Source organism: Dermacentor silvarum, chromosome 5 (assembly GCF_013339745.2).
Source record: "Dermacentor silvarum isolate Dsil-2018 chromosome 5, BIME_Dsil_1.4, whole genome shotgun sequence".
Taxonomy (NCBI): domain Eukaryota; kingdom Metazoa; phylum Arthropoda; class Arachnida; order Ixodida; family Ixodidae; genus Dermacentor; species Dermacentor silvarum.
The window spans coordinates 162,571,405-162,596,535 of record NC_051158.1 but is presented as its reverse complement, the minus strand read 5'-3'; the positions used below and the strand labels follow the sequence as shown (position 1 = coordinate 162,596,535).

The window sequence follows — 25,131 nt, the reverse complement described above, 5'->3', positions numbered from 1 at the left end:
AAGCCATTCCCTTAGTTTTTTTTTCTGAAGAAGTCCACCCAACACGTGACCCCGCGCTCGACAGACTTGGCCCACTGTGCTTGGTTCTTGATATGTTCGAATTCACGCGCACTTATTCAGGTACTTTGTGAATCGCTATGCGCACGTTTTCTCTCGATATGGTTGTGCAACTTTAGTCGCCCATTGTAATGTATACATTAATCATCTGTTGCAACGTGCCAGTGCGGCAACTGCACTTTGCTGTAGCACTTATCTCATCAGAAGAGCGTGCACTGCGCACGGCTAGCACGGCAAAGAAAGACACTTATTCACATGTTCCCAACAAGATCCCAATAGTTCCTAAGCAAGTTCAACGTGATCCTATGTTGGGTTCTCTTTTTCTAGCTTCAATTTTACACTCACTCCGAGTTCTTTCCTTCCTCCATGGCTTAACTAAAGCAGCCTACACAGCAGTGCAAGCTCAACAGTGATGGTAGCGCCACTGCAGAGTAGTGCTCATCATTTTGTGACATTTAGAGCTGCCCTGGATTGGAGCACAGTGGTGCCGTGGAATATAGTACTAAAAGGTATGCATTATGTACTCTCCTCAACCATAAAAAAAAAGTATTTTTCATTAGTGCAGGCAAGCGTTCATGAATTTAACTTCTATTGTACATTTACTGCACAAAATTGCTATATTTGCGATTTTATTAGATTTTGTAGCTTCCCATCAAAAAGTATGAAGTTACAATATAATTTTCGAATACTGTGGGCAGAGAGACCAACTGTGCACAGAATTTCTTCATTTATTTACATATGCACAATAATGAGAAGTATTTACATATGAACAATAATTAGAAGCCATTCTTAATTCACGTTTTTTCCGTTTCATCCAAGGCGCATCCAACCTCGAAGGCCTGTGTCAAATCCTTTTGCCATAGGGATGAAGGTCCGCAGTGCTACATGTGGCAGCAACGCCAGCAGTGAAGCTCAGGCGACCACCCTCACTCAGTGTAAAGGACAAGGTGGGCCTGTCTGGCAGGTCAACAGTCGAGGGCGACCCTGGAACACATGACACAGAAGAATGAAGGTCTGGATTCATTTTCTACTGGCTTTCAGCTCAAGTACATAAATGAAATAAAGCTTGCTGCTTTATTCACCTGTGGCATGCAAATGCCACATTCAATTCTCGAAGTACATGAGATGTAGGTGATGAGGCCTACCTCGAATAAAACTTCAAAAGGTACTGGTTCACATACTACGTAACACCTGTGGTTCAAAGGATGTTCTACTTCCACTGCCATAGGCATGAGTGGCGTTGGCTAATGCTCCCGCGTCAGATTTCGTACACGTGCACGAATATCCAAGAAAAGCGAGCGAAGAACAGCCGTTCTCCATAGCTCCACTGGTAGAGCATCACATGCGTAATGCAGCAAGCTTTATTTCGATGTGGCTTCAGCTGCTATCGGCGCCAAGTTGTTTTTTTGCCAACTTTAAGTTTACCTCGTCATTTCTACCCTCTAATTAAAAACATCAAACAGTGCTTTCCTTGGCAGCATTAACTGTTGACTTTATGCGGTTCAAAAGGTATGTTTTCCAATTTGACGTTTACAGTCACTATTCGAGTATTACCATTAAATGTGTGGTCATGCTTTGTATTGGCAGCCGTTACGCGATATATGAAAGGACACCTCAGCAGTGTACGTAGCATTTTTGCACAGTCACCATGTTGTGCACCAAACACTCCATTTTGATTAAAATGGCACCAGGTGACAAGACTTGCTCGGAAATTTGTCTTTATGTTTTAATTTACCTTCTGTGGTGACGAGTCAATTAATCAAATGTGAAAAGGAGGGATAACAACCCTTAACTTTCTAAAACGGTACCAGATCTTAAGGTTGCGCTTTGCTTGGAAAAGCAGCTTTCGTGCATTTATACCCGTGCCACACGGGCAAAGTAAAGTGCACTTTGAGCTAATGCACTTCAGCGCGCTGATTGTCACTTTGGCGGTGTGCTGCTACACGAGAAAGAAAAGTGTTCTTTCAAATTGTTGGCAATGGCAACCGTGAGTCAGACGGGAAAGCATATATTTATTAATATAAAAATGTGTGCACGAAAACAGATTATTGTTAGAAACAACATTTACAATCCACTTTTACAAGCGCCAGCAACGATGGCAACTTGACTAGCAACAGTCAAAACGACTCTCTGCGCCAAACAACTGCACAGCCATTACCCGGCGTGGTCGTGAACAGCCAGAGAGCGAGAGTAGATTTTTGATCTTGTTTTTTTGAGGTGTGGCACATTTTATTATCTTGTAATATTAGCAATTTAAAACAATGTTATTAACAATTACTATTGACTCTTCTTTCAATATCACTTTATGTATCTTCTAAGCATTGCTAACGAGGCTACACACTTCGCCGCCGCAAAGGCAGTTCGCCGAACACACTCACCGGCGAGTGCGCTCTGCAGTGAGCGTCACTAATCGTTCCCATGTGGCAGCCTGCGAATGACACTAGCCGTGAAGTGCACTCGCTCAAAGTGCATTTTACTTTGCCCGTGTGGCACGGGTATCAGATAACTTGCTTGTAAGCTCTTTGGTATGTTTTTGGAAGCAAGAACTAATTGCAGCACATCGTATCCCCCTTCAGATAAAATGGTGGTATGACACTTGAATTTAGCCACAGTCTCCTGAAGAGTTCTGTCAGGGCATTTTACTGGCTACTTATGTCACTAATACTACAAAAAGATAACATTGTCTATCGACCTTTTTCACAGAGCAGTTTGCTCTAGAGAAACGAGATAGTGCTTTCGGCAACGTGCCACACGTGGCCTCAGCGACAGCGCATGAATATGAAACCATTACCGCTTCTACCTTGCTTCTGTGCAATCAGCTGTCGGGAATGCAACTGAAATTTCGCTAACGCACTATGCTACAATCATGTGGATTGAAGACGTGTGGATTGAAGACATGTGGATTGAAGACGTGTGCAGTGGTCGGCTAGCTGCAAAAATAGTGACTGGCACATTATGTCACGTACACACTAGCGGAAAAACGCGCGCGGCGCGCCGCCGGCGGCAAAACGCAGCAGCGGCAGGGCGGCCACACCAACCGGCGGCGCGCCGCTGCGGCAATCACGTGACAGACTAGACTCCTCTCCCCTTCTCGAACTATCCGGGAGCTCACGCGTGCAGATGATAGTGCGAAGCGAGAAACAAGCGGTCGGGCTAAAGCCCCTATATATAAAAAGTAGTGCCATCCACTTCCCTCCTCCTCCGTTCCACTATCGCGCTCGGCGCGACCGAGGCGCGATATCGACAGTGGCGCCGCCTGCATCGCCTGCGTCGTTTTTGAGGCGCGATTTTGCTTCGTCAGTCAGTAACTGGTCTTAATAATGCCGTTTTGGAAGTAGCAACACGACGATGCGAGACGGCGCAAATATCAAGTGTGCAGCAAGCGTTTGCGCACGCCGGATGGTAAACAAAAAAAGCCTTTTGCCCTCGCCTTGTCGGTTGCGGCAACTTAAGGCGCAGCAGCATGCCATCACAACGAAGTTCTTGTCCCTAACACGTTTGATCCGTTTGTGCGTACAACACTTTCGTCACACAGGCCCGAGAATGGCAGTCGGAGCACGCTGGAAAGAAAAAAAATATAGAAAAGCGCGACGCGAACTTCCACGTGACACGGATTGGCCAATGGGGGAGCGGAGGAGGCTGGGGCGACAGGAGGCGGCTAAGAGAGGGCGAGGAGGAAGCACCGGGGTGAGCGCGGTGGCGGCAAGATCTAAGAATGGTGCTACTTTTAAAAATATAGGGGCTTTAGGTCGGGCGGGCCCGCATGGCACCAGTTTCCCGCGCGCACGTCACGGAAGCGGGCCGCTCTCATTGGTCGCCTTCACCCGCGGCACGCGGCAAACCGCAAAAAATTGGTCCAGGAGCGATCCCTGCCGCGGCAACAAAAACCCGTTTCGCGGCTGCTTCCGCGGCGCGCGTCTTGCCGCCGGCGGCGCGCCGCGCGCATTTTTTCGCTAGTGTGTACGTGGCATTAAGGAATCGAATGAATCTGTACGGCCAAGTTCGCAGACCGTTGCTGCAACTGGTGCGTACGTGTTACCGGCACTTCCGAGATATATACGGCTTTCCTCAAGGATACAGAAATTTTCTCATCCGCCAGCATTCTAACGCTAACCTTCACTCTTGCCGACGTTCCGGGGCTGAGCTTTGGGAAGAGTGAGCACCGCTCCTTAAACAATGGAAAGGGAGTAGTGCCGCTTCCTGTTATACAGTTAAACCTGGATATAATGAAATTGACAAATTCCCGAAAAACTTCATTATAAAGCGGATTTCGTTATATGCAGGTTCGGCACGAAAATTCGAAAAGGAAACGCTTACCGTATTTACTTGATTCTAACACGCACCCGTTTTCCATTTTCGTCGAAGCACTCACCCTTGGAATGTCACACCAGGTACTGGATGCGTGGACAAGTGTCGTTTTGCACAAGCGCGAGGCGTCGGAAACGAAGAGCGAGCGACACGATGGTGTCGTAGAGTCGTATAGTGTCATCTAGTGTCAGGTTAGTGAAGTGAAGCACAGAGATTTGCGCAGTAACCAAAGAGTGGCGCTGCCAGCGCGTTGGCAACATCAACTGGAAAAGGAGTGCCGGCTTGGCGGGCTAGGCCAGCTGCAGCAAGCGGCGGGATCAGGTTTGAATGAAGGGAGGGGGAAAGGTCATGTCCGCAGAGGCAAGATCGCCGGGTCGAGCACACCCGCGAGCAATTTGGCAGAAAATAATCAGGGGCGCGATCTTGTACGCGTTCCAAAATGGAATGGAGGCGTTTCGTTCCATCGAGCCGCACACGATTGGTCAATTTGAACGTCGCGGTTGAAATTGACCAATCGTGTGCGGCTCGATGGAACGGAACGCCTCCGTTCCATTTTAGAACGCGTACAAGATCGCGCCCCAGATTGTGACCGCACCGAGGAATCTTACCGAGTCAGAAATGTGACAAGCTGCTGCTTCAAAATATTTGCCAAATAAAGAACTAAGAGTAAAACAGACTAATCCTGATTCAATTCATGAGCAGAAAGTTTGGATAGCTTGGAATACATAATTAGCCCCGTTCAATTACAAGCACCACATACGCTGCTGCGCCGTTTCGACATAGCTTACTCAGCTCCGAAAGTGCTTTTGCAGCTTCTCTGAAATTGCGGCCAAAGCTTAGTGTCGTCCATCCAGTCACCGTCTACAATATCTCCCAAAACAGAGGTTTGCTAAGCTGCACCGACGTCATACACATTCATTGTAAGCAGGGAGGCAATGGAGGCAGTTGAGGCAGATGACTCTATGGGAACAATGGCATGACAAGAATCAAATGATGAAGCTGAAGTGACAACAATGGAATGACTACGACGGCATCATGACGGTATGACAACAAATGCGCGACTGTATCACAACGCACACACCTAGAAACCCAAGCTATAAGACAAATTGGAACACTGGGTCAGCGTAAAATACATGACAAGAGTCCCATGACGAGGCGAGGGCGATGATAATGGAATGACCACAACAGGATCAGGACCTCGAGCACATATCTAGTGACCCAAGCTCATTGTCAACTTGGGCCACTGGGTCGGTGTAAGAGGCACTGGGTCGGTGTGGGGATCGAGGTGAATTCCAGCACCTCGTACCATTGGTACCAATTATTGTATTAACAAAGTTAACAACTTAGTTGAATAATACGTTCAATGATACGATTTTCGCATGACACGCTTTATTTTCCGGTTCCCGTGAAGATCGTATCAACGAGATTTCACTGTATACCACTAAATTGTGAGCAGCACTTTTGAAAAACCCTTGTAAGCATTGTAAAAATTTCCCATAAACTAGGAACAACTATATCTAATTTGTCCACTTTACGTGCTCTAACAGATGCAGTTTACAAAACTGTGACATCTCTTTTTGATTCCAAGCTATACTTGTGAACTACAAGCTTCAATTTTTTTTAAACTTGCCAATTTTGGGGAATTCCCCACCCGATAAAAATTCTGCATCCTAGATTCACTAGAAATGCAAGAAACTACCTTCACATTGGTCAAGCGGTTGTCTCATAAAAGTTTTTCTGCGTTTCACATATGATTTGAATAGAGAAATTGAAGTTGGCCCCGAGCTAAAGCTTCCCCTTAACACCACTCACCAAGGCAGCCTTTTATTGCAGCCTAAAGACCACAACATGTCGCCCTCCTTGCAGTTCATTGTGTTTGATATTCCGCTCTTGTCTCACTCCACTGCAACTGCTAAAGGGATTGTGGCCCATGCCTAGACTGTTTGCCATTTCGCCGGTTTGTCTTTCGACGCGTGCAAGCCTCCAGCGTGCCGAAAACACGACACAACTGCGCGGCCGCTATCTTGACAACTATCCTTTGAATCACATTATGTAACTAATGCCAAAAATGCAGTGCAGTTGTCGCCATCCTATGCGAAAGCTCGTTGTGCCACCAACAATGGCGGCAATGCAATGGTAAGCTTACACGACAATCACTGTTCCTCTTTTGTACATGCAGGCAATATTCAAAACTGTCTTCCCGGAAAACAGGTGTGCATGAGAATCGGTCAAACAATCATTCATATCGAGCTGCAAATTTGACTTTGGTGTCAGCCGAAGGCAGGCTGAAAATTGAGATTTCTGAAGGGAGGGAGGTAACTGTCTCCAGCGCATTCACCAACCCTTAGCCCTGCCAAGACAGATGCTGCAGTCTCCCTACTGCGGTCCGGCATGTGTGTGCCGACCAGAAGAGTTCAAATTATTCAGTGAGGGCTAATTTCAGGATCGAAATAACTAAAGCTTCTTTTTTTATTTAATCAGTGCCAACGTCAGCGGTTGCAGTTTGAGTACGTGCATTGCGCTAATACCCCTGTCAGACGGGCATCCGCAAACTCCTTTCAACTCCGTCGTCTTTATGTTGAGGGAGATGCATGCGATGTCACACGGTCGCCCTTACACTAAGGGAGTTTAACGGAGCTTTTGGTCAAGGGAGATCGGCGATCTCCCTCAGCGGCTGAAGGGAGTACTCTCGTGCCCAGGCTTGTTGTTGTAAAGCTGAGAATTTAATTATGGTTCGCATTAAAAATAATGTCGAGTGTTTTTCAAAACAGTTCTGTTGAAATAAATAAACTTTCAAGTGCAAATCAGCATACTCGCCCCGCCGCAAAGGAACACAGAGAAGCACATGGTGGCTAGCGTCGCTGTCAGCACTGCTATGTTTAGCAAGTGCACTTTGATTTTTAGCGAGGTGTATGTTTTTCGCACCAAATATAATAAATAGTGTTTTTTATCGAAGGAGCGTTAATTATAATAGCTACGAGCGTAATTAGAAGTTACATTTTTGTAATTCTACAAACATCAAACGCCGCTGATAGCGCCTCTGGCGGCTTCTTATGAAAACTTGTTATTGGCCGTGTGGCACGGCCACAACTTCCTTGAGGTCGAACTCCCTTAGGAAGTTTCGCGCTCCCTTATCCTAAAGGAGTTTCTGGGTGCCCGTGTGACACGGGTATAAGTCTGAAGCCTTACCTTGACGAGTGACAGCCAGTGCTCTGTATGTTACTCAACGCTCCCTTATTCTCAAGAGACCTCCAAGTTCCTTGAATGACGTTCCCCTGGCAGTCCTCGGTGTCTGTCATTTCTGGTGGACAATACGTGGCTCGAGATGCACCTGACTCCGTGAGCAGGAAATTGTGGAGCGCCACACAGGCCAGGATGATCTTCTTTATATTTTCGTCTTTTACTTTAAGAGGGCGTTGTAGGATCCTCCATTGTGCAGCCATAACGCCAAATGCATTGTCGACAACTTGGCGAGCTCTACTCAATCGGTAGTTAAACACCCTACGGCTGTGTATTTCTTGATTATTTTGGTTGGCACATTGATCGGTTGTGTCCTGCCCATCTGCCACAGTGTCTTCATCAGATAAAGCCTGCAATTCTGCAACATAAGCAGCACAAACAATGCATCAGTTTCCACAATTACATTTCCAGTAGCAAGCTTGGGCATCACATGTGCATACACAATCGAAATTGCTTTTCCATGAGCAATTATTAGCTTGGGTAGGCACACTAGAAGTACCGACGCAAGTGCTTAACCGATTTTCAGATTTTGAAGCCATAGCAGGCACAGCTGCAACGCGAGTTTGCTTGATAAATCCAATAATGCAGAGTTTTAAAAGTAGCATATCCAAGGAGCTTAACATATGCAAAAAAAACTAGCTCCAATGTAGGCCATTTGCTTTCTTCCATAATCTCCGTGTTCTTTTGTTTGCCCGGTGGATCCCGTTCTTCCAACTTTAGGTCCTCTATTTGTAAAACTGCCTATAAAGTGACATAAAATAGAAAACTTATTTCATCTGCATTAGTAAATTACGTTTCTACAATACCTTCGCGGCACTGCCTTGAAGTTTCAGCACCAGCTTGCCATGACGTCACAGATATTGACGGCGTCTGCTAGGCCCTAGTTAATTGCCCATTGGTAAAAATGGATTTCCTTATGTTCAAAACGAGCCAAAGTTTTTTAACATGGCAAGCTTCGGGAAGTTTTACTTAGCCAATGAGACCCAAGCACAAAACAATATCTACTATCAACCAAAAAAGTTTACTGACCACGGGATCTCAGAAAACGTTAAATATCCAAGCAGCCTTTAAAATAGCCAGTAAAAACGCACATCACAATGTTGTTCGCATATACCAGTAGAGGCTGGAAATGGGAATACCAGGCTGCGTTTTGAGGCTGCAGAGATATTCAGCTTTTTGTCAGATCCCTTGGTCTGTAAGCTTTTTCGGTCGATAGTACTTTGTAATTCGTGATCCCACACTGACGTACCAGTGCAGGGCAGGGGTTTTGGCACGAAATTGAAAAAAAATTTAACTTTGAGCTTCGTTTTTTTGTTTTTTATCTTTTAATATTCAACCTATTATCGCAAAATTATTTAAAGTTTTCAAGGAATACTTTACCAGTGTAAACATATTCAGTCTTTCTCTTTAGTGTCCCTTTAAGTCCAATAGCACAGGTGGGGGCCTAGTTTGTTGTGCAATACGTACTGTATTTATTCGAATATAAGGCGAGGTGCGAGGTTCTCTTCCAGGATTGTTAGCCTCGAAGTCACTCCCCAGCTTATGTCTGAGGCTGATAGATTCAGTTATCTGTTTCAATATGGCAGTGCTACCCGCCGTGGTTGCTCAGTGGCTATGGTGTTGGGCTGCTGAGCACGAGGTCGCGGGATCGAATCCCGGCCACGGCGGCGGCATTTCGATGGGGGCGAAATGCGAAAACATCCGTGTACTTAGATTTAGGTGCACGTTAAAGAACCCCAGGTGGTCCAAATTTCCGGAGTCCCCCACTACGGCGTGCCTCATAATCGGAACTGGTTTTGGCACGTAAAACCCCATAATCTAATATGGCAGTGCTGCGCCACATTTCCAGCGATCCAGATTTTATACGGCAGCACAAACTGTAGCAACTAATAAACTTTGGCAGCTCTCTTTTCTGTGTCCTGTATCAGTAGCTCTGTTTTTAAGGGGGGACGTGGGTTCTAAAAACTTTTTCTTTAGTTTTGGTTCTATCTGAACTAAACTTCACTGTTTAGATCAATTTTTCACACTGATTTCAAATCTATAATTAGTTTTTTGATAGCTACTCTAGTTCAGAAAGTATTAAAATATGAAAATAAATTTCATGAGTACTTCTTACGGGGCTTTTTGGCAATTTATCCTTGTCAAAGACAAAAAGTTAGAGCATGACTTTAATGCCAAAGACTTGCTCTAGGGGGTGATGCTATTTTTATTTGTTTGAAAGCATTATAAAGGTAAGAAAGGAGACCAACATTGACTGTGAATATATTTTTCTTATTTTCACTCCATTGTTACTTTTGATTGTAATTTATAAAAGGATGCTACAGTAACATAAATAGCATCACCCCCTAGATCATTTCATTACGTATGCACTGATACCAAACTTGTTATTGTCACTCCACAACATCACAGAAAAAAGCCCCGTAAGACTGAGTGCGGTGTGTAAAAACATCGAACTGAGAAAAACGCATTTGAAGTTTAGACAGCTGCAACTTTTTATAGAATCCAGCTACAGCAATATTATTGACATCATTTTGTAGCTCTATTCTTCACGAGAATAACTATACTAAATATATGACTGTACCCTGCCAGAAAACTGGGAAAAGCTTGTCATAAAGCCATGTACTGCCCCTAAACCAGCATGAGAAACTACATTTACCACTTCATGTGCCCATTCCAGTGGCCTGCAAGCTAAATGAATACAAAAATTGTATAATAAAGTAGCCTTTCCATAGACAAATAAGCTTACACAATGTTCAAGTCAAAATCACGCATTTATGGAATATTTATTGAATGACCAAAACTGATTATTGTCATTCAACAACACTTCGCTCTACAGCATGCCAGGGCTGTATATGCAGGGTTCTTTGCTGGCTTGTGCCGTTTTGAAAGCCTAACCTTGGTATCACTACTGTCTACATGCTCATATTGCTACTTCCGAAGCTTTTGCGACTAGCAGCTTGAATTTCCGCTCCGCTCCGTTGCGCACTATGATGCCAGACACTCCTTCAAGATCGCCGCACTTGTCACGCGCTCAGCCAACTCGCCCACTGAATAGTAAGCCGTATCAAAACACTCTTGGGTACCGCTGGATGCGCTGTTTGATGATCCGATGACATCAGATGGGCCACAGCTATGCCCAGTAGAATCAACGGCGATGTTTATGTGCCGCTCCAGACGCGACAGGTGGTTCCGGCCGTTCCGCTCGTGCCGACCGTTCGGGAAGCGCGCTGAATAGTACGCCGTATCAACGCGGTTTTGCGCTGAATAGTATGCCATATCAACACAGTCTTGGGATCGTCAGCCAGCGCTGGACGCGCTGGCTGACGATCCGATGACATCAGATGGGCTCCGTAGCTATGCCCAGTAGAATGAACGGCGACATTAGATGAGCCGCTTCGGACGCGGTGGTTCCGGCCGTTCGGGTAGCGCGCCTTTATCCGCGATCTTCAGCCGTGCGTTCGATGGACGCTTTCGTTTCTTTCTGCAAGATTAACCAACACCTCCTATAAAGACTTTATAGGAGGCATTGGATCTTCAGGCGAGCGCAAGACGAAAAGACGGTGCGCGAGCTGCGTGAACACAAGCGTAGCAGACGACCGCGAGAAACCGGGAGCAACAGAGATACGGTGGCGCACGCAAAAAAAAAAAGCAAAATGGCCGCCTCGCTGGTCGCGCCAGCCAATGGGAAGCGTGAGACGGGGGCTCGCCTAGCGCGCATGCGCTCCCCCCAATCAGAAGCCCGGAACCACCCTTCGGAAAAGCGGCAAGAGCGATCGTTCAGCTTTAGCGGCGCCATTTTGAGCTGGTGCAAAATGCTCACAAAGAAAACAGCTACAAAACAAGCCCAAGATGGTGGCGGTCGGTTGGCGGCTGCGCCCGCGTGGGAAGTTTGAACAAATTTTGCCTGCCGCAGGTCGTTTCGCGTCTCCCGGGGCGTTTTGAAAGCCGATTTTTTCCTATTTACTGATCGAAATCAGGGTTAATAATTTGAGGGCAGCTGCTTGAAGGCCCAAACATTCCTGAAATGCGTTTTTCCAAAAATCAATTTTTCGGCGGTTTTTTACCATTCTAGAACCCGCGTCCCCCCTTAAGCAACATGGAAAACCACCAACTCGCCCAATCTGCCGTTCTTCTTTAAAAGCTGAGGCAGTACTTTATTTTCGTTCATATAATGCGTGCAGGGAATTTTTTGAAAAGTGGAACAATAAAGGCGGGGTGCAAGTTACATGTAAATTTCACCTTGATGTGCGACTTCACGGTGAAACTTGCATATAACCGATTATGCGGTATTTCAGCCAATCCCCACCAAGTTTGAATATTCCAGTCAGCTACTCCATACCACCTCAGATTAGTGAACACACTTAACCCTTTCAGACTGCTGTGTACACAATTGTGTACACCAAGATAGTGAATCAACAGCAAAGGCACTGATGAGTGTAATGATATTTAAAATGTGTCGCATATATCCTGAAACACTTACGATTGGAAATGTGCTGCAATTTTGGATAACATGTGCAGTGACGCTACTGCAGACTTCTGATTTGGAGCAATCGTTGGAGCATAAAAAATTTCATTTTGGAGCACTTTGGAGCAGGCAGACAATTTGGCATATGGGAGCAGCTGATTTTTCACATCCTAAAGTATTTCTAAAAAGCAAGTTGCAATTTACATTCAAAGACCTGAATAATTTGTACGTTCTTACGAGAAGCTTGGTAAACATTTCCATCCATTGCAGATCTCGTGGAGAAAAAAAATGATCTGTGCATGCAACACACACACACACACACAAATTGATATTTCATATATTGCTAGTTTTCCCAGATGTAATTCGGTATATCCAGAAACAGAGATGATGGACACATTGGCGACATGCAGTTATTATAATCACATGTCACGTGTTTCAAACAAGCTACAGTAGAACCCGGCTGTTGCGTTTTCAGTGATGCTACTGCGGACTTATGATTTGGAGCAATTTTTGGAGCATCAGAAACTTCATTTTGGAGCACTTTGTAGCAGGCAATTTGGCATTTTGGAGCAGCTTGGAGCAGCTGATTTTTCACATCCTGAAGTATTTCGAAAAAGCGAGTTGCAATTTACATTCAATTACCTGAATAATTCTTATGTTCTCACGAGAAGCTTCGTAAACATTTCCATCTATTGCAGATCTCGTGGAGAAAAAAATGCACTTGTGTGCATGCGACACACACAGACACAAATTGATATCATTTCGTATATTGCTAGTTTTCCCAGATGTCATCGGTAATATCCAGAAACAGAAATGATGGACACATTGGCGGTACGCAGTTATTATAACCACGTCATGCTGCGCTTCAAACAAGCTACTAAGTAGAACCCCGCTGTTACTTTTTTCACGGGACCGTAAAAAAAAAAAAAAAACGCACGAGCCAGGAAACAGGAAAAATTGAGAAATGGGAGTAGTGCTGAACTGCACACAATATTATTTTAATTCTTACGTGCGACAAAAAGTAGTTTCGCCCGACAGCCGAAGTATCGATTGCGATGAGCTATGCAAAGTAATAATAGTAGTTTTATCGTCTGTATAAACTTGTAAACATTCGGTTATTAACTAATTAACAAACATGATGTCATCGCCCACAGGCAAACATGAACACATCACACTCGATGAGCGCGGACACGCGCAGTTAAGCGCCGCTGCAGAAGCGAGCGAAGTGACCTTCGTGCTGTTGTCTATCGCTTCAACCCAAACTGAGCGCCGAGAACACGCAGCACGCACAAAGCCACGAGCCGCCGACGCACCTACACTGCGTAGAATCTGCCCCCACGCAGATCGCTTTCAAGATACGGCCCGCGGGACCGCGCGCCGCCGCGCAGTATGATGCCAGAGCACAACGCTGCCCGCTACCCCCCCCCCCCCCCCACCCCCCCCTCGCTGGTGCCTCGAGCGCAACGGAAGGAGGCGCGCTTCCTCCCTGATTTTCTTTCGCGCGCAAGACGCGGTCGTCGGCTCCCCTCGCACGCTTTCACTCGCACATTCAGCATACGGCCGCGCGGCTTCCCTCGCACGCTTTCACTCGCACATACAGCATACGGCGCGCGACAAGCGTCCTGGAACTTGGAAAGTACCGCAACCGCTGGAGCGAGCGCAGGCAACACTGCACGGAAAAGACGAGCAGCTCTTCCTCGGGATTTTCTAGGCTTGCTACTACACTCTACTTGCTACAGTGAAGAACAGCACGATGGCTGCCGCAGTGGGCCCTGTGAAATCCACAAACAAAACCGCATTTCGTTTAGCTAGATACGATGCAAATTACAAGTACAGTAGCCGACGGATTTTTCGGACTCCAAAAATTCGGATTTGTTGGATATTCCGGACTTCATAGATGTACCTACCGGCAGGATTCCCATGGAGCTAATGCATTTTCGCGAGCGATTTTTCGGACGAATCTAGGTGCCAATGTTCGATTTTCCGCTGGCTTGGCTTCCAGTGCCCCTCTGTATAGCCTTCAAGATCAGTAAACGCACGCTATCCTCTCGTCTCCGAGGCCATGCCCGCTCTTCCTTGGCCGACAAAGCGTTCTAAAAAGCTGCACTTGCTTTTTTTTTTTTTTTCGGTCCGTACGCTGTGTGCGGGTGAAAGCTTGCGAGGGTCAGCCAGCAACGGCAATTTATCCTCACGCACGCGAGAGAGGAAGGCGGCCGGAGGCGCGCGCGGACTTCGTTCGCTCGCGGGGCACGGGGAGAAGGCGGTGGAGACAGTGGGGAGTTGTATTCTGTTCTTGCGGCTGCCGACGGAGCTGCCGCGCAGGCACCGTATCTTGAAAGCGATCTGCTATGTGGTCGAAGTGTGCGCCCGCGATCTGCGATGGGTACAAAGGGTGTGCGCCGAGTGCCACTAGCTTCGTATGCGCCGTTTTTTTTTTTTTCGTTTTTTTTTTTCGACGTTCGCGTTGAAGCGAGAGAATAGACAGTGCGAAGGTCAATATGCCCGCGGTCATCGAGCGAGATGTGTTCATGTAACCTGTGCGCGCGTGACACCTTGCTTATTTAGTTACCTGTGCGCGCGTGACACCGTGCTTATTTAGTAAGCGCATATTTACAACTTTATACGGCCGATAAAACTAACATCCTTACTTCGTATCGCTGTCTATTAATTGGCTATCGCAATCGATGCTCCGCCTTTTGGGCGAAAGTGCGACATTTTTCTTTAACCGCTCCAAGCCTCATAATTTTTATTTCTCTTGGGGGGGGGAGGGGGGGGGGGGGGGGAGTTTTTCGGACTGTTCGGTTTTTCGGACTGCTCGATTTTTCAGTCCCCGCGAAGTCCAGAAAATCGGTCGGCTACTGCACTCGGAAAGTGAAGCATTCAACTGTGCGCCGCCCGTTCTAAATGCAAAGCGATCCCGATGTTCGTGTGTCACACAAGATTTTTTTTTTTTTTTTTCGGATGACTAGGTATCACGCACTGCCACAAAATCGTTTATACGCGTGGATATTATCGCTTTCTAACGTGGCTACTGATTTAACCGCGCACGAAATGTTTCATACAGATCTATTTCTACGAAAATAAACGGTCCCTGACTGCACTACAAGAAAAGGGATGCTAAAACAGAATTAACCAAGTCATGTTCGTGTTGTTTTAAACAACACACGAGAAAATCTATATTTTAATTTTCAACATTCACAGGTCGATTGATATTTATTGCAGTGGTTTTCTCACTACACTTTGTAATTTTTGACACAGCCGCCCGTATTCCGTCGCTCTTCGAGCCACATTTTGCTCGGTTCTGCATATTCCTGAGCATCTCCTCGCTTTGTTTACTCAAGGCAAACCACAGTCTTCAAAGCAAATGCGCGAAGAAGCTTTTCCATCACATTATGGCATTTAGGGAGTTCGATGAAATACCGCAAGGAGCTTCTCGGCTTTGCGATATAAACAAGTTCACCAAGTGGGAGTGAACTAGTCGCTCTTTATCCGGTGCAGCCAGAGATAGCACGGCGCTTGCTGTCGCTCTTTCCGCTTAACTGGTATCGCGAAAAGCGCTTTCCCGGACTCCCGGCGGTTGCTGCACCTGAACGTGCAGCACTCGGGCATTTCCTTTCGTTTTGTTTTAAGTCTACGAAAGTTACATATACACTAAATTATACAAAATGCAAAATCTGACCTCGTTGATGACTCGTACGCGCGGCGTGTGCGAGCGATGTCTGTCTGCTTATCTCCTCCGGCGCGGCTTAGATCCGCCATCTATAGTGGAAAGTGATCACCTGACGGCAACTGACCAATCGGCGGCGCGGCGGCTAAGAGAAAAGGGCTGCGGTACTTTCCAGGTTCAAAAAATTAATTATGGGGTTTTACGTGCCAAAACCAGTTCTGATTATGAGGCACGCCGTAGTGGGGGACTCCGGAAATTTGGACCACCTGGGGTTCTTTAACGTGCACCTAAATCTAAGTACACGGGTGTTTTCGCATTTCGCCCCCATCGAAATGCCGCCGCCGTGGCCGGGATTCGATCCCGCGACCTCGTGCTCAGCAGCCCAACACCATAGCCACTGAGCAACCACGGCGGGTGACTACTTTCCAGGTTCCAGTGACCTTAACTGGGACGTACGCGCTAGAGCTTTCTCGTCTCCTGTTTGCAGCTAAGGTTGCAACTAAGGCTCGCCCTATCGTCACGTTGAACGTTTTAATTCCCCGGTGGTGCAATTGGCGATAGACGCCGTCAAATCCGAGACTGTTTGGCGCAGTTAGGCGCAATTTTCGTCGATTGTATCAGGATGGCGCAGTAAATCCCAATTGGCGCACTTTGGCGCAGTTGGCGCAGGAGTGGAATCACTGCGTTTTCCTGGCTGTTACGTCATTTTCAGCCGGTCCTGGCATAGCTCCCATAGGACCCAATGCATTGGTCCCAATGCCCGAGCGGCCATTTTGACTTTTCATGTCGCTTGGCTTGGTGGCTTGACGATAGGATTGGCTGCCCAAAGTGCCGGGGGCGACACCTATGACGTATTTTTGGTTTCCGCCAGCAGAAGCATGGCCTTTGAGATCCGTATTTGCTATCTAAAGGTGGTGCCTATGACGCGTTGGGGCCCTAAAATTGCTTTTGGAGCATAGATGTTCCGTATAAAGTCCAAAGGCGATAATGCCGCCACTGCGCGCCGTATGCTGTATGTACGAGTTAAAGCGTGCGAGGGCAGCCGACGACCGCGGCCAAATCTCGCGTGCGCAAGAAAAAAAAAGCGGGGAGGAAGCGCGCCTCCTTCCGTCCCGCTCGAGGCACCGGCGATGGAGCGAGGGGGAGGGAGGGAGAGCGGGTGGCGTTGTACTCTGGCATCAACGGCGTACTGCGTGGCGGCGCACCGGCCATATCTTGAAGGCGATCTGCGTTGGGGGCAGTCTAGACACTGTAGGTGCGTTGGCGGCTCATGGCTTTGTGCGTGCTGCATGTTCTAAGCGCTCAGTTCGCGTGGAAGCGATAGACACCAGTACGAAGGTCACTTCGTTCGCTGCTGCTGCAGCGCATCCTCACGCCAGCGTTTGACAGCGCGTGTCCGCGCTCATAGAGTGTGATGTGTTCATGTTTGCCTGTGCGCGCTGATAATGTGCTTGTTAATACAGTTAATATGATATGCAAATGTTTAGCTGCCTACTAATTTGCAATCGCAATCGATGCTTCGGCTTTCGGTCGAAACTACGACTTTTCACACGCAAGAATTAAAATAATATTGTGTGCAGTTCAACACTACTCTCATTTCTCAATTTTTCCTGTTTCTTGGCTCTTGCGTTTCCCGGCTCTTACGAATTTTCTTTCGTTTTTTTAACAGTCTCGTGAAAAACGTATCAGCAGGGTTCTACTGTACTAGCTGCGTTTTCAGAGTAGATAACGTCCGCCGATGAATCGCCAATTGACCTTGAAGCCACGAGCCTCAGCAGAAACCACACTTTGCCGTCAAGCCGCCTTGCAAGGCAGACGCCGCGTCGCCGCCATGCGTGGCGCTGTGGCTTAATCGGGACGTACGCGCTAGTGCTGTTTCGTCTCCTGTTCGCAACTACGGTTGCAACTAAGGCTCGCCCTATCATCACGTTGCACATTTTAATTCCCCGGTGGTGCAATTGTTGGTGATAGACGCCGTCAAATCCGATACTGTTAGGCGCAGTTAGGCGCAATTTTTGGCGATTGTATCAGGAGGGGGTAGTAAATCCCATTTGGCGCAGTTGGCGCAGGAGTGGAATCACTGTATGTGCAAAATGTTTTAATAAAATGAGTGGGAAAGTAGATGGCTGGGTGTTTTTGCTTGGTGTCACTATATTGTATGTAGCGGGTTCACTTATTTCATTGCTTCTACAATGTCATGCACCAGGCATAATTTTAAAGCATCTGGATAAGTTTCTATACACAAAATAGTTGATGTTCACATATTTCATGTTCTTTTAGTGAGCTTTCGCGTGGAGTCCACATTCTGTAAACTTCCCAAAACTCACGAAGGAATTGAAAATTCTCAATCTTTCCTGCAGCTGTGCACTTTCTATGATTCTGAAGATGCAAGAAATGTGGTGAAAGCAAGTTTTCAATCAACAGGATAAAGTGCCATCTGAAAGGGTCAAGTTCTTTTTCCAGGGTGCCCCAACTGTAGCCTCGCCTTATCAGTGCGACTGCCTTAAGTAAGTGTCGTGCGAAAAAGCTCAAATTTGACACACATGATGTAATAGGCAAAAAATAAATGCAAGGCACCACTAACAACTAAAGTTGACTGCACGTGTTCGTGCATTATAGATCCCTGTGAATTCAATGTCCAAGTATTGCCACAAGGAATTCTCCAGAAGTTAATTAACATTAGAGGTTATAAATGTGATGTTGCCAAAGGTTAATCTGTAAAAAATAACTTGTTCCTTTTTTTTTTTTCCGTTTCATTCCATTTAACCTAGGAGCATTACATACGTAGGGAACAATAAATCCAGGAAAATGCGCCATATTAATACAGTAATGACATAACATAGTAGAGCAAAATATGAAGTACTCAAATCAAAATTATCAAATACAAATACACACAAGTAAATTCCACGCTGTAAGCACATCGAAACATAACTGTTTGAATTAGGTGAAAAGCATTAAATGGCATTCATGCTTCTTCAGCTGTGGTTTGTTTATTGTTATTACTGCTTGAGAATTCTCAATTTGTCCATAAATGTGTCGTGGTCAGTAATAGGTGCAACCGATTTTGGAAGGGAATTCCACTCTTTGATGGATATGTTAAGAAAAGTTGTTTAGATATGTGCATACAAACTGGGGTTTCTTTCACCAACACCTGTATTAGCAAGCCAGCCCAGCAGCCAGGCAGCAATGTCCCCAGCTTTCATCAAAGGCCGCATCTCTATATCTGACGCGTGGTATGCAGTGATCTATAATGCATGAACACATGCAGTCAATTTCAGTTGTTAGTAGTGCCTTGCATTTATTTTTTGCCCATTGCATGATGTGTATCATATTTGAGCTTTTTCGCACGACCCTTATTTAATTAAGGCAGTCGCAATTATAAGGCGAGGCTACAGTTGGGGCACCCTGGAAAAAGAACTGTTTAAGGTTGCAAGCTTTCTTACGTTTTCCAGAATGCTTGTTTTAATTTGCATTCTTTCCCGATTTCTCCACATGCTCATGCCATATAATTTTCTGTTCCACAGGGTCGCTTGCACAATGCAGCCCTGTGTAACAAAACTCCCCTTACACAGCCCAATGAAATAAGCCGACTTACCCTCTCCAGAGTAAGGCCGCATGACGTAAGTTTCGAGCGGGAATGTTTCGTCAGCCGCAAAGAAGTATGGCAAAGGGCCACATTTCCCCAGCTTTGAATCGGCAGGGATTCCCAGTTTTTTGTCCTCGATATTCCGGTACAGCTCGCTGCGGTGAAACATACTGCCGTCCAACTTACGGCTGAAGTGTCCAATCTCTACATACAAGAATCTAGCAAGCAAAGAAAAGCAAGAAGCATTCATCACTACAAGCACTGTACATGGCACCAGTGTTATGAATACAGTTAAACCTGGATATAACAAAATTGACAAATTCCCGAAATACTTCGTTATAAAGAGGATTTCGTTATATGCAGGTTCGGCACGAAAATTCGAAAAAGAAACGATTACCGTATGTACTATCGCTCAAGATTTACTCCCAATACGCTAAAGTTGCGATGCATTGATTGTGACAGCAAATTAGCAGACAGCTATATGAAGTCAGGATAGTACAGTCAAACCTCGTTAATACATACCCGCTTAATGCGTAATTGCGGTTAAACGTAGTCGCGAAGATTCCCCCACCCAGCCCCCATTGAACCCCATGTATTGGCTGACCGCTTAAGCCGTAGTCGCTCAGTGCCCACCAAACGGTTAGTGCATACTATTTTTCTTGTTCTACACGCACAGGCACAAAATCGGCAAAATCTCATGTGCGCACATGTTCAATTCGTTCAATTCTTGAGTTGCGACGCCCGGACGACAGTCGCCAGTGATAGTGAACTTACAACATGGCCACCATACGTATTTCCTGCTCGTACAGCTGTTGCCGATTGCCGCGCACAAAAGCATGGCCTTCGAGACGAGTTCCCGGTAACGCGGAGAAGCTGCCAGTAGGGGGTGCGAATTCACTGTCGTCGTCGGAGTAGTAACCGCGCAGAAGCACATTTTAATGCGAAGCGCATTTGTGCCATCACCATGGACGTCGCTTTGAGGTTCCGTGTAAAGTCCAAACACGGCAACAGCTTCGCCGCGCGCCGTACGCTGTGTGTGCGAGTGAAAGCTTGCGGGGGTCAGCCGACTCAATCTCGCGCACACGAGGGAGAAGGAGGGGGGGGGGGGGGAGAAAGCAAGGCGTTTACTTCCGTGTCTTGAAAGTGATCTGCGATGTGGAAAAAGTGTGCGCCCGCGCGGGCTTATCTTCAAAGCGAACTGCAGACAAGGTCAATATCTTGCGTTTCTTCGTCGAAGCACTCATCCTTCGAATGTCACACCAGGTACTGGATGCGTGGACGCATGTCGTTTCGCACAAGCGCGAGGCGTCAGAAACGAAGAGCGAGCGACACAATGGCGTCGTGGCGTCGTATAGTGTCACCTAGGGTCAGGTTAGTAAAGTGCAGACTTGCACAGTAGCTAAAGAGTGGCGCTGCCAGCGTGCAGCAAAAAAATGTTTGTTTTGTTCCTTCGGCAACATCAACAGGAAAAGGAGAGTGCCGGCTTGGCGGGCTAGGCCAGCTGCAGCAAGCGGCGGGATCAGGTTTGAATGAAGGGAGGGGGAAAGGTCACACCCGCGGCGGCAAGATTGCCGGGCCTCGAGGCAGGCCTCGCGCACGCTCGCACACACGCACACGTGCGCTCGCTCTCGCTTCGCAGTCGTTGTGAATTCGAGCGCGCCAAGCGCGCCGCCGCTGCTTCGCATTCCGTCTCGGCGGAGAAGGTGCTTCTGGTTGCTGCTCGTGCAAAAATGACAAAATTTGGGGCAAAATCTCTAGGTTGTCAGTGCGGAAAATTCGTTACTTTGAGGGGGTGTTCCGCTGCCACTTAGTTACGTAGAGGTCTCAAATACATGTGCTTCTATGGACTAACAGCGAGGAAGAGGAATAGAAAAACTTCATTATATCCAGGAATTTGTTATATGGAGGTTCGTTATAAGCAGGTTTAACTGTACGTTCACACAGCACAAGGTAATGCTTGCATCTACTGCTAGATTGCTGCTGCAGCACTTCATGCATTCCTTCTTAAAAAATGCCAGTGCTAGCCTGAAACAAACTGGACCGATCCTATGGCACCCCGGAAAGCTTCCTATAAAAATTACATGAGGGAACGCTGGCCCCAGTGCCTTCAAGAACTGAAAGCATGGCGGTTCAGTCAGCGTGGAAATAACGGGTAGTGGTATACAGATCCACCTAAACTCCAGCCTTTTGGCTTCAAACAGCTTTGTGACTTTGCAAACTGATTATTTTCAACAGGATACTGCATTACAGATGCAAACATTCCCAATGATTATTTATGTGCCCAGAACCTTACTGTCTTGAGATTCAGAAAGGTATTTATTTATATGTTTATTTATGAAGATATGACTGCTTGGGAACTTGAAAAGATGAAGTATCATGAGTACCGTATTTACTCAAATGTAACGAGAGGGTCGACTGTCCAGTCATGCGAAAATTTTTTCCAGTCGTGGGAATTCTTTTAAAAATCAAACCTTGCAAATGTAACGCGAGATGAACAGAAAAAAAAATGGTACCTTCGCAAGAATCACAATTTGGAAAAGAGTTCTAGTGACTCATCATCGTCCTCTGAGGAGGAGACAGCTCAGGTGATCACTTTCGGGGACAGCTTCACTTCCGCAACATTTCACATGACTTGGCACTGAAAGTGTGCTTGAAAAGTGTTTCTGGTGCTGTGTTCCAAGCTCGCTAAAGATTCAAAGGGAGCTGTCAGCTGTATACTTCGAGGGCTTCGGTGCCGAGACAAACCAAGTCTCACGAAAGTGAAACTATCTCCAAAAGTGATTGCATAAGAATCAAGTCATCTTCTGTGCCGTCGAGCTGGTTTGAGATAGTGTGCTTCTTAAAAGACCACACAACCATTTCATTTGAGGAGAGCACCACGCCACTTCCAGATCCCTTCCGACCGGCCTCGCATTTAAAGAGAGCCTCCCGCTGGTCCTGCCATCAGCGAATTGTCGACTCGGTGACAGAGACACCAAGTTCCTCCGCTCCTCGTCCATCAAAATTGTTCGTCTCTCAAAGTGACTGTCATACGGAATGCGTTGTGTTGCCATAACATCATGAATGAATGGGGTTGAAGCGCGAAAGGCCACAGGGTACTGCAGCACCATCACCAGTCACAGTGAAAACAATGTAGATTCCAACTAAAAACAAGTTTAAGTTCAATTGACTTGTCTATGAATTTAAAGTACAGGCTGCCAGCGTACGCTAAAAATTGCGGGATTTGGAATATTTGTTTTTAAATAGTCAATTTTACCGTTATTTGAATGTAATGCGAGGGTTGAGTTCAAGCAACAAAAATCATAAAAACAAGCTTGCGTTACATTCGAGTAAATACAATAAATCTACAAGGACATCTGAAGCCCTAAGCATGAAGATCAAACGAATCCACAATCAATCCACAATCATACACATCGTTCACATGGTCGCTGAATGATTGCAGTACCCTCTAGTAATATTTTTAGAAACTTCTTTGTAGCACTCCACTGGAAAAAAACATTGCTTGCTGGTGCAGCAGACACAGCTGCAGAAAGTCGGGTGCACCCAAGGCCTTTCTAGAAAGCTGCACTAACTAGAGAATGCACTTGGTATTTTTACTAACCGGTGTGCCTTCTGGTCATTGCGCTCATGGTCCCACTAGCACATTTGAACCCTGGCTCGCATCTAAATGTTGTTTGTGGCACGTGCTGGTGTTGCGTATGACGTAACGTTTCAGTAAAGATTTATGTTGCACTTAAGTGGCTGCTGCCTGAGTGGTTGCAAGAGCTAAGTAAGTGGATCCGATCTATTTGGAGGTGGGAAGCTTTCTTTTACAACAGCAGCATGATAAGGCACGCTGATGGGAGCAAATGTGAGCTTTTCTAAGGATTTTGTATCAGGAAAGTTCTTGACATGAACCCCTTTGAGGCACTTGTGAACTTACAAAACTTGCCTGCAAATATATTTACTTGTTTGTACAGTGGTGGGCAAAAGCAATGAACCACTGCGAGCACTTGGCGAAGAGTATGGCAGCACCATCTGGCGCTGCACCCCTCAAGCTCGCGTGACATTAATTACACAGGGACACACATGAATGTGTGTCCCTGTGTAATTTGTCGGCATGAGCGTTCTGTCAAATGAGTGCATGCTATCAATACTCTATTGATGTCGGCGGCTGGCGTAAGATTCCCAAAGCAATGGCGCGGTGCGTTGGACATGGCAAACAGTCATGCTGACAAATAATTCAGAAATGCAGACGCGCACTGCGTCAGAATTGAGTGGCACGGCACCAGATGCCACATTCATCGCCACGCGCTTGCAGGGCTCCGTTACTTTTGCTCGACACTGTACATACTGCAGAACCATAGAAGAGCTATTACAGGAGTGGGTTAATACAAGATAATAAAACAAGCTAAACCAATAACTCTTTCAATGTTCTCAACATTCAAATATTATTAAAGCAGCCAAAACCCTGGAAAAACACACTTTCAGTACTGAAAGCAACGAAACACTGAAGAGGAAATTATTCGTAGTTTTAATTGAAGCATACAAATGATGGGCCAAAGAAAAATACTCAACGGTAGCATATGTGTGCTTACTTTGGAACACATCTGATGACTCATTACACCAACAAGCACTAGATACCCCAGAAATTTAGGTCTTGTTGAGGTGAAGACGCTGCATGACAATTTTCTACTAACGTTTTCGTGACACTAGTGACACCTACTAATTGTAAATCCACTGGCGCACAAGATCATTATGAACCTACTATCTTCGACAACCAGGACTCCACCACTGTCCAGTCGCAAAATGTCAGGGCACCCATCGAGTAACTTTTAAAAGGTGTATTAGACTGTTTTAACCATTCTTCACTTTCACGATCACAATGTCTCAGGTAACTTAAAAAACATCAAAACAAAGCATACCTGTACTGTGCATCACTGACGGCAAGCAACCGTCTGATGAAGTTTCTCGCAGAGTTTGGATCCTGGCTGAAACTCTTGCCTCTGCGACATTCCCACCTGATTCGTTTCTCATCAATGGCACCAAGGCAATTAGGCGCTTGCCACTTTTCTTCAAACTCTGCAGCGACCTAATGCAATAAGCACCAAATTGCAATACAGTCTTTTCATTATGTGAAAACAAATGAAAGTCTGCTAGAGATTATGCATACAGAACACATAAAAATGTAAACGTCTGCATGCAGTCGAATGCCTTTATAAGAAAGCACTCGGGACGTCCAAAATTATTCATTATACATTCATTCATCCATATTTTATTTAAACATCACAACATGTTTAGGGACACGGACAAAAAGGACTTAAAAACACCTGACTAGGTATGTGCTCCTCACGTATGCCACACACTGGAAAGCACAGGTTGTGCAAAACTGAGACACACAAGTTCCAGTTTGGACAAGAAGCACACAAATCAACAGCACGGTCTAAGACGAAATAGTAAAGGTGAAGTCATGTGCAAAAAACAAGACAAGAAGATAAGAATCACATTATACACAACATGAAAACCACAAAAAGATTACGAAAGAGTGAAGCAGGCTATATAGAAAACGAACATCGCCCTATAGATCCTGTTATCGAGCACGCCACCATTTTGCGATCACAGCACCAACTATCGCCTGGCACCACGCTGGTACGTGGGATTGTGCTGGCGGGTGCACAGCGAATATGCTGCCAACGACGAGTGGCAAGTTTTGGCATTTTCATGAGAAGTCGTAACAAGTTGTTGCGATTGGGAAACTTCTTAGCGTGTCGTTACTAAGCTTTGAGCTTCGATATAGCCACAATATCATACAGCTACGGGCCTACAGGC

General features: G+C 46.2%; 1 protein-coding gene across 3 annotated transcripts in view; it reads right to left on the bottom strand.

Moving 5' to 3' along the window:
• Window positions 1-769: 769 nt before the first annotated feature.
• Window positions 770-25,131, bottom strand: part of LOC119453839 (uncharacterized) — a 49,668-nt gene continuing 25,306 nt past the window's right edge. For all 3 annotated transcript variants that reach the window (XM_037715886.2, XM_049666864.1, XM_049666865.1), the window contains exons 6-9: window positions 24,228-24,394; window positions 19,333-19,541; window positions 7,555-7,963; window positions 770-1,041 (exon numbers count right to left, since the gene is read on the bottom strand). In XM_037715886.2, coding sequence (XP_037571814.1) covers window positions 1,023-1,041; window positions 7,555-7,963; window positions 19,333-19,541; window positions 24,228-24,394 — 804 coding nt within the window. In that variant the 3' untranslated portion in view covers window positions 770-1,022. The remainder of the gene's footprint in view (window positions 1,042-7,554; window positions 7,964-19,332; window positions 19,542-24,227; window positions 24,395-25,131) is intronic.